This window comes from Bidens hawaiensis, unplaced genomic scaffold, assembly GCF_021521415.1.
Source record: "Bidens hawaiensis isolate Kalapana, Puna unplaced genomic scaffold, B.hawaiensis_p1.1 tig00419513_1, whole genome shotgun sequence".
Taxonomy (NCBI): domain Eukaryota; kingdom Viridiplantae; phylum Streptophyta; class Magnoliopsida; order Asterales; family Asteraceae; genus Bidens; species Bidens hawaiensis.
Window position 1 is genome coordinate 332,558 of NW_027504886.1, and position 9,673 is coordinate 342,230.

General features: G+C 32.5%; 1 protein-coding gene across 1 annotated transcript; it reads left to right on the plus strand.

Annotated features, from left to right (window-relative positions):
* Positions 1-1,201: 1,201 nt before the first annotated feature.
* On the plus strand, positions 1,202-2,710 carry LOC143609208 (desiccation-related protein PCC13-62-like). The gene is made up of 3 exons (XM_077084027.1): positions 1,202-1,518; positions 1,616-1,841; positions 2,293-2,710. Exons 1-3 carry the CDS (start codon positions 1,202-1,204, stop codon positions 2,665-2,667), a joined length of 918 nt encoding a protein of 305 aa, XP_076940142.1. The 3' UTR covers positions 2,668-2,710.
* The last annotated feature ends 6,963 nt before the right edge of the window (positions 2,711-9,673 follow it).

Here is a 9,673-nt window from a genome sequence, read left to right on the forward strand (position 1 = left end):
ATAATTAATATACTTGAGGCTTGATAATAATCCGGTTTAAAAGCTATCTGGGTTTGGTGATACCCATTACCCGTTTATTTTCTTTATTATAAAATTGTTTCTTAATTATAAAAAATATCTTTTTTTAAATAAAATAGGATATTAATATTTAGTATATCCTTATTTTATAGGATTTTCATATCAAATATTTAATTAGATTAATATATAATACAATGAGATGTTATAACCCGTTTAAGAGCTATCTGATTTTGATAAGTCTCATACCCATGAATTTGGGCTAAATCAATGAAAGACCTCTATTTAAAAATCAAGCAATCTGGTGGCTTACATAAAAAGATGGAGCGACCACATCGTGACACGTAAGATTTTAGGTGTTTTTGTTTATATATATTATAGATATATTTTTCAAACATTTTAAGGTGAATAGTGTTTCTTTTTATGATTTTGAGAACACAAGAATTGTCCTTCAAACCGAAGTAATAAGTATACATTTGTATATCGTGTAGGTTACTTAAAATACAACACCAATCTTTATATGAAGAAAACAAATACGTTTTTGTTCATTGTTTCATGGATGGCATTGATGTTAAGACAAATTTTAGCACGAACTAGTGTTGGACCAAGATTTTCTTTACATGGTGGTCCGAAAATTTTTGGTGTTCAATTTGAATGTCCATCAAGAATGATTTGTTTTCAAGTCGGGTCATTGAAAACTTTTAATGGATTGAAAATTTCCTTTTAACTGATCTCTCAAAGTTTGCCATGTCCACAATCTTGAAGGAGAATATAGTATAACACTTAAGTCGATCAAGATTAAGAGAAAAAAAAAAGGTATATCCTTGATACGTAAGTATGAATAGGAGTTGATATACTCTACGTATAATAAACTATTAATTAATATTACAAGATTGTTGGATTGTTTTTAAAGATATCCAAATCGATATTATTAGTTGTTATCAGTACCCAACTCCTACCAGCCGGTCCACAAGCCAGCTATGTTCAAAGTTACAAGTACATCATCTCCTTTCTAAAAGTCAAAGTAAATAATATATTACGACTCCATGTTCCAAATCTAGTTTCCACGTGCCATGTTCACACTCTGCCAAGTGTCATACTTCTTTGACACTTTCACTACCTAAATGCCTATAAAAAGAATGCAACCCACACCCAGAAATCTCATACCATAACACTAAGCTCAAAAATGAAAACCCTTAACCTCTTATTCCGATCACCACCACCCTTCGCAACCATCATCTTCCTCTTTATCTCCACCACCGCGCATGCGACCTTCTGCCAACCTCCTAAAACCGACGGGGATCTTTTAGAGTTCCCTTTAAATCTCGAGTATTTCGAAGCCGAATACTTCCTATTCGGATCCATGGGCCAGGGTTTGGATAGCATAGAAAAAGGACTAGCCGCGGGCGGGCCCCCACCCATCGGCGCAAAACAAGCTAAGCTCAGTCCTGTAATCAAAGACATAATCACCCAATTCGGTTATCAAGAAATTGGGCACTTAAAGTATGTTGACACGCCCACCTTAGTCTTAATATATTAATTTAAAACTAATTAATTATATCATACACTGATGTTTTTTAAATAATAATATTTTCTCAAGGGCCATTAAGAAGGCAATAAAAGGTTTTCCTAGGCCGTTGTTGAATCTAACTGCTCAATCATTTGCAACTGTCATTGATTCTGCATTTGGGAAGCCTTTATCTCCACCCTTCGATCCCTACGCTAATGACGTCAATTATCTTATTTCAAGCTACGTCATCCCTTACGTTGGCCTCACCGGCTACGTTGGAGCAAATCCAAAACTCCAGAACCCCGATTCAAGAAAGGTAATCAACATCCTGTGTAATAACAAATAGTTTATCAATAATACGTAATATTTGAATTGTCTGATCATATATAGATCAAATGTATAACTGATATTTGGTTTTCAGATTTTCATAATCAATCGATTGGATTAACATAGTTATTGTAAATAGAGATGATTTGATTAAATAGTTTTTTTTTATTTCTTTTCTAAAGAAAGTAACAATTTTAATAGAAAATAAGCAACAAATCTTATTTACAATGAACTACAATAAAACTTTTTTCTGATACGTAAAATTTTATTTATAAAAGTATATAATTTATAATTGTTTTAACGTCGGTTCGGTTCTAAATTATATCGGTTTGGTCTTTTAGCTTGTTATAACCAAACCATATAAAAAGTATAGCCCAACCATTCGTTTGAATTTTTCTTCTTTTTTTCTGGTCACCTCTATCATATGATATTATGATTAGCTTGTAGCGGGCTTATTGGGAGTGGAATCAGGTCAAGACGCGGTCATTAGAACCCTCCTTTACGAACGGGCAAATGAAACAGTGGCTCCATACAAGATATCCGTAAGTGAATTCACAAATAAAATATCACAATTACGAGATAAGTTGGGCAAGGACGGGGTAAAGGATGAAGGGCTTAAGGTGCCAATCGAGCTCGGGCCGGAAAAGAAGACTGAAGGGAACGTGTTAGCCGGCAATCAAGAGTCATTGTCGTACGGCCGAACACCCGAAGAAATACTAAGAATAGTGTATGGAACCGGAGACGAACGCAAACCGGGTGGGTTTTACCCGAAAGGTGGTGATGGGGCTATCGCTAAAAAATATTTGAAAAGCTGAGAAATTTATGTTGATCATTTTAGCATGTTTGTATGACATATCCTGGTTGCTTTTTTTATTGAATAAACATTTTAGAATTCATATTAGTTAATAGAAATGGAGCATTAGAGTTAAGAAATTAACATCCAAATATTTAAGATAAGATTTGCAATACCGTAGCAATATTGTACATGTGTCGAACAAGAGATGGTTAACTAATTGACAGTTTATTATTTAATAATTCTATTTTATATAGTAAGTTAAAGAAGTAACTATCAACTATTTATTAAAGCAAAGCAATTTATATACCTATAATTTGTAAGGTCGATGGGCATAATAGTTTGCACAATATGTACTTTAATTTGCTCTACAAAGGTATGTTTTATATAGTTTATCCGACCACCAGTTGCCGCAGTGGTATGATACATCCGTGCTTGTGACATTTAGGCGGTGGTATATGGCCGACCAAATGTATAACAAAGTAAATTAAGGGCTTTGGGTCCTGAGTCATTTTAAAAAGAAAGAAAAAGGTTAAATACATGATATATATATGTTGGCATGGCAACTTATGTTATACCCATGATGGAGAACTAAGCCTCTAGTAATTACTGTGCAGGTTCGAGGTAACATTTCAACTTTAATTTTTATATCGGTTTTACTCTCGGCCGTAATACGAGGTCATAATACTAGCTAAATATATATATATAAAAAACAACAGTTAATTAATTACAACACAATTACACGAAAATTAAACAAATAAAATAAAGGAAAACAATTAATCAGTCAACTTGCATGGAACCCATTATCGATACCCAAACTTTGGTTATTTTAAAATGATTAAATGTAACTTTCCTCGTTATTTTTAGTCATTATTTTTAAATATTCATAACTTTGATACTTCAATATTTTTTTTAAAGATTGATCCTAAAAACAAATACTTTATTCGTTTTAATTTGAGTATTATAGTGACATATCTTTATATGCACCCCTACTAAGTATCTATCTCGAACATTTTTCAAGTCGTATAAGCTTCTGTGAAAATTAATATGCTTATAATGTTCACTCCTTTAACATAGGACTTACTAGACCATAATTGCACATCATTCTTTATACTTTTAATCATAAACTTTTTTTATATGGTTCGGAATTTTTTTTAGGTCGGCACAAAATTGACTATCACTATATAAAGTTTTTTTTGTCCAATTTAACCATTCGGGTCGGTTAATCAGTATATACTTTTTCTTGGTCTGGTCCAGCCGTTCCGGTTGGTTCGAATCGAGTCGGTTCATATAGAAAAAAAGATAATCAAGCAAATATATATAACCAAAAAGGCACGAGAAACTTTTTTTGGAATATTAATTAAAATACAATACATCTAAAGTTGTTCTCTACCTTTTTCATTTTTTTTAATCTAACCAAAAAGTAATTTAGTTTAACATTCATAAGCAAGTTTTTCTCAATGAAACAAATGCAACCATCGTTTAAATGTGCATCGCCCATCTGTTTATACATACCAGGCTTCATGTATTTCATCGCTAAAAATCAGCTTTCAACGTTTGCGGTTGCGATGGGTAATATAAGAGCAGCTAACTTCATTTAGCGATACACCAATAAAATATACAAATGAAGTTGGTGAGCAAAACAATGTATATCGATAGCCGAAATATTTTCTTTTATGATTAAAACTCTTAATCTGTTGAACTCACCTAAAATATTACTTGCGTCATCATATATATATATATTTTTTTGAATTATATTAAATATAGACTAGGTTAGAGTTTGGGACTTAGGCTTAAAAAATGGGTATAGACTGATTGGGCATTTGGATTTAAATTAGTATTAAAATTATTTATATTAATCTCAAGTTTAATTGGATAAACCATTATATGCATCTATATAATTATAACTGTAAATAGGTAAATTTATTTTTATTTAGGTTGGTTTCGAAATTTATGGGGTTGCTCTAATTCTTCTGAACTCCACAATGGTCGTTTTGTCGTCCTCGAAATTCCGTAAGGTTTGAGGTCGGCCAGGATTTTAACACATATATAATACTAAAAAACAATTTTCACGAGGGACGGCTGAATCCCCCTGCTTAATATGTAAGTCCGACAATGCTTTTAGTTAAAATAAGTCGTGCGGGCAACTCTCAACTATATGTGTGTGTTTCTAAAAAGATTTATAAGGAACTATAAAAGAATAACGACAACAGAAGACATTTACATCGTTTATCTAATTAAATCATATTTAATAGAAAACGCGTTTTCTCTATAAGAACTCGTGTGAACATCAATAGTGTGGCTTTCCCACTCAGAATTCTCATAAAGATAGAGAGAAGAAAGGAAGGTTATGAAGATAACTACCACTTTGGTATTATTATAGGCTAGCACACAATTCATCTAGTTATTGATAGAGGCCCACAACCGGACGTAATAAGTTCCCAACTCGATTTGTTCAAGAAAGTAGAAAGAAGATCAAGTTAAAAAAGAAGTATGCCGAAGAATATGGAGTGTTTGCAACTTTTATTTTTTGGTTTATGCTTATATTTTAAAGTAACGTATAACTTATTTTCTATTATTTAATAAGTTCTTTTTAAGTATTTGGATTAATTTATATTCTACAAGTTGATAAGCTCTTTTTAAGTGTTTGTGTTAGTTTTTTTTTTATTTAGCTTATGTTAGTAAAATGACCAAAAGGGGCATGGTTACATATTATTACATAACGTATATTTTATATGTAACTACTTTGTTTTTATGAGTTGTACCATCATTTTTGGATAAATTTATATCGAGGATGACGCAAAACTTATACAAAAATACATTAATATTCAATAAGCATTCATCTTGGTTTGGTTAGATCTCCTGCAATCATATCTTTAACTACACTCATGTATAAGTCATCTATTCTACGTTGTGTACTTGTGTCTTCATCTATTTTATTAATGTCACTAGTGTAACACCCCGGCTTTAAGTGGAATACGCCTGGGTGTAATGTACAAATCATTCATAAGCTCGTAACACTATTAAAGCGAAATTAATTATAATTAATTCATTTCATATCATCAAAAGTACACACATTGTTCATAAATAAAAGAAAAACAATACACTTCATCAGAGAAGTAAACAAGTTCTTTATTTCAATATCCTAAGGCAAACTAATGATCTTCGTTCTTAGCACACCATCGATTCAACCTGTAGCACGTTGAAAATAATATATTTTGTCAACAATTAAGTTGGTGAGCTTTCATAAGTTTTTACGTATACATATATATAGAAAACTCGCGATTCAACAATCGTCATGCAATAAGTATTCAAGCGTAAAGTAAATGAAATCAAATAGTGTCGTCCTCCCGTTCATATAGCCGAAGCCGTTGAAGTCGGGGAAATGAGAACCACCTTACGTAAACAACCGAAGTCGTAACGTTAAACGGCGCTGGTACGTCCCGTCAGACCCTCCCACTATGTATATGCGTTTGCGTTTGTGTAACTTCCACCATAAAAACAATAAACACGTTGCAAGCATGTTCACATGTAATCATAAACAATATGCACGAATAACATTAACATGTACGATATGAGTGAATCGGTTTGTAAACAATCACATAACTAACAAAAGAAAAACTTCTGACGTGCTACCCCCAAAATATTATAAGACGTTAAAATGGGGTTATGAAGAACTTACTTGGAATGAGGAATACAGTAAAGAGAACACGGTAAAGGTTAGAGTAAGCTAGTTGGTCCTGCGATAATTCCCGACAAGTTGTTCTGATTATTAAAGCTTAAATAAAATAAAAACCTAAACGAAATAAACGAACAAGACACAAGGGGATGGGTTTATAACGTTCTTGGGGTTTATGCATTAGTTGTAGTTCATAGAATATTTATAAAGATGTAATTAACTTTTGTTAATTTTAAATTATTAGAAAACTAATTAAAAAGTCATATTTAGTTAATAAAGAAAAATTCTTTATATAATACACATTCCGATATATGAAAATGCTTTATGTAATCTAAACTAGTTTTTTTAACGAGGTTCAATTTAGTTAGCCAAAAGAAAGAAAAAGAAAGATAAGAAGTACATTTACTGTTATTATTATTATTATTATTAATGTAGGAGAAAAAAAATATATATAGATGTATATAAAAGATTATGTATATTTATATATTATATGCATATGACATCTATTTTACAAACTTATTGGAGTTCGGTTCATTTAAACGAGTGTAACAAAATTATGGTCTTTATATAAATATAGTTTTATATTAATTAAAACAACAATTAACAAAAAGTAATACAAAACCGGACTAGGGGAGGGTCGAACCTGCGCCCCTGGCCGGGTCATGCGTTTTGTGTAATGTGCACTGGCCATATTAGCCAATGTCTAACTCGTTAACAGAACAAAAAAAGAAATGTATAACTACTTGTTCAAACAAAGCCCTAAATCATATAAACCCTAATCAAAATAAACCCCAATTGAAGGTCTTATACCCTCTGTCGATTAAAATTGACAGAGGGGTTTTAACAATCATCAAAAATCGACCCTAACCCATATAACAATTACCCAAAATGATTACGGATTGTATGAGAACGGCGAGTTAGGGTTTCAGCCTTAAGTTGAAATCAAACGTGGTCCAAAACTAGTTGAGTGATGCAATTAGTATGGGGCTTAGTTTCGTGATAGTGAGATGATGGTGTGGTGTTCGTTAATTGAGTTTTAACCTTGTATTTATAAGCTAACAAGATCAAAACTGACCCGTGACCATGGTTCACGCGATTTGATTACATTACTCAATATCTGGCCGTTTCTCGATGTTTAATATTGATTATGATTTGCAAATATTACGAGTTTGTTTATTTAGCTTGATATTCGGCTTAAACGAAGCAAAACTGATCGAAGGGGAGGTCGACATTGACAGGGAAGAAGGAAGAAAAGAAAAAAAATATTATTTTTCAATAATATTGCTAATAAGTCCCTAATCTTATGTTGAAGAGCAAAAGTGGTAAAGGTTATAGTGTAGGGTTAAAAGTGCAATTACTTAATTCTTTAATGATTTATTAATACAATACAGACAAAACCGAAAGAGAAAATAAATACTTTGGCGTCTTTAATAAATATGGAGATCCGATTACATGACGGGTAATAAAACAAATACATTTATTAAACGAAAATGACGAACGTCACACCATTCCCAACTTTTAGGAAATTTCATCTCGAAATTAGGAATTAACATCCGTAGCGAAAAGATGTGGATACTTAGTCCTCATTTGGGCTTCATGTTCCCAAGTGAATTCTGCACCGCGCTTAGATTCCCAACGAACATTGACCAAAGGGATTCGGCTACGCTTAGTTTCCTTATCTATTCGATTTATTATTTCCACCGGTTTCTCAACGAAGTGCATTGTCTTATTGATACGCACTTCGTCGAGAGGGATATGAAGGTTCTCATCGGATAGACACTTTCGAAGGTTTGTAACATGAAACACAGGATGAATGCCTTGAAGTTCTTCCGGAAGCTCTAGGCGATAGGCTACGTCTACAATTCGTTCAAGAATCTAAAATGGGCCAACAAAACGAGGTGCTAGTTTGCCCTTCTTACCAAAACGGACCACTCCTTTCCAAGGCGAAACCTTGAGGAGGACAAGGTCACCAAACTCGACTAAACTACTAACCGTCAAGTGAACCGATCGACTCTAGTAAAGCTAAGTAAGTCCAGATATCGAACCCACGAGACTCTCTAAATTACGTTTATTAGCTAATTAAACTCGACTACAAACACGACTTATTAATTTATATTTGTTTGAGGGGGTTTTTTATTTAAAATACTAATTTAAGACTATAATTAAAAACTAATTAAGAAAACAAGTAATTTAAACGAAAGCAAAAGTTTGTTTATTTAAAATAAGATAATGATGAGAAAACTACCTAGCCTAGAATCCCCTAAATTTCAGTTATGACTTAACTCAGGAAAATATTTAGTTATGGACTGGGACTGGAAAATGACACTTAAAAGAAAACCCGAATAGGACCCCTGACCCTTCTCAAGAAGACACCTATGGGTTTCTAACAAGTTTTAACGCACACCAGTATTAAAAATCAAGTTCCCTCACGGTCACCTAATTCTTTATAATTTAGTTCCTTTATACGAAATCGTACCTTATAGTTCGGAAATCAAAGGCAATTTACTATATTTAAAAATCAAGTTCCCTCACGGTCATCTAATTCTTTATAATTTAGTTCCTTTATACGAAATCGTACCTTATAGCGCGGAAATCAAAGGCAATTTACTATATTTAATTGATTTAATAAACAATAATAAATAATCAACCCTAGACGGACTCCTTACGAAGAACTAAATCTAGCAAGATTAAATACTAAAGACTTATCAATAACCTAGCACTTTACAGATTTTAGGTTAGCAGTACACTTAGGTTTATTTGACAATATTATTCCTATGACCTTATCATGACATTAATCATAAAATAATCAAAAAACACGAAGTAATTGACCTAATAGCAATCCTATCATATAACAAACAATAATCAAGAAAATCTATGAAATAAAACTCATCAAACAATCCTAAGCATTCATATGCATCAATTAAATATAAATAAATCTTTTACTAAACCATAAAAACCATAACGATAAACAATCCCAAAGTCAAATCAAAACATCAAAGTAGGTTCATCATAAGCCTAGATAGTTCATGCAATTTAACCTAACATCTTAAATTTAATCAAAACAAGCAAATAAGAATTCATGGCAGTAAATAAACAAAAATAAAAAAAATAAAGGATAAAACCCGTGTTCTTCGTCTTCAACTAATGCGCGCACCACCGGATGATTCTTTGACTCCAAAGCTACCAAAAGCTGATCTCGGAAGCCCCGGAACTCTCCAAATATGGCTGAAACTTTCAGGTATGCTTAAGGGTGAGTTAAGGGGTCTTTAAATAGGAAACATGAGGCTAAAAATACCAAAGACGATTGGAATATTCTGGAAACGAGCCCATAGCGCCGTGCGGCGGGCCT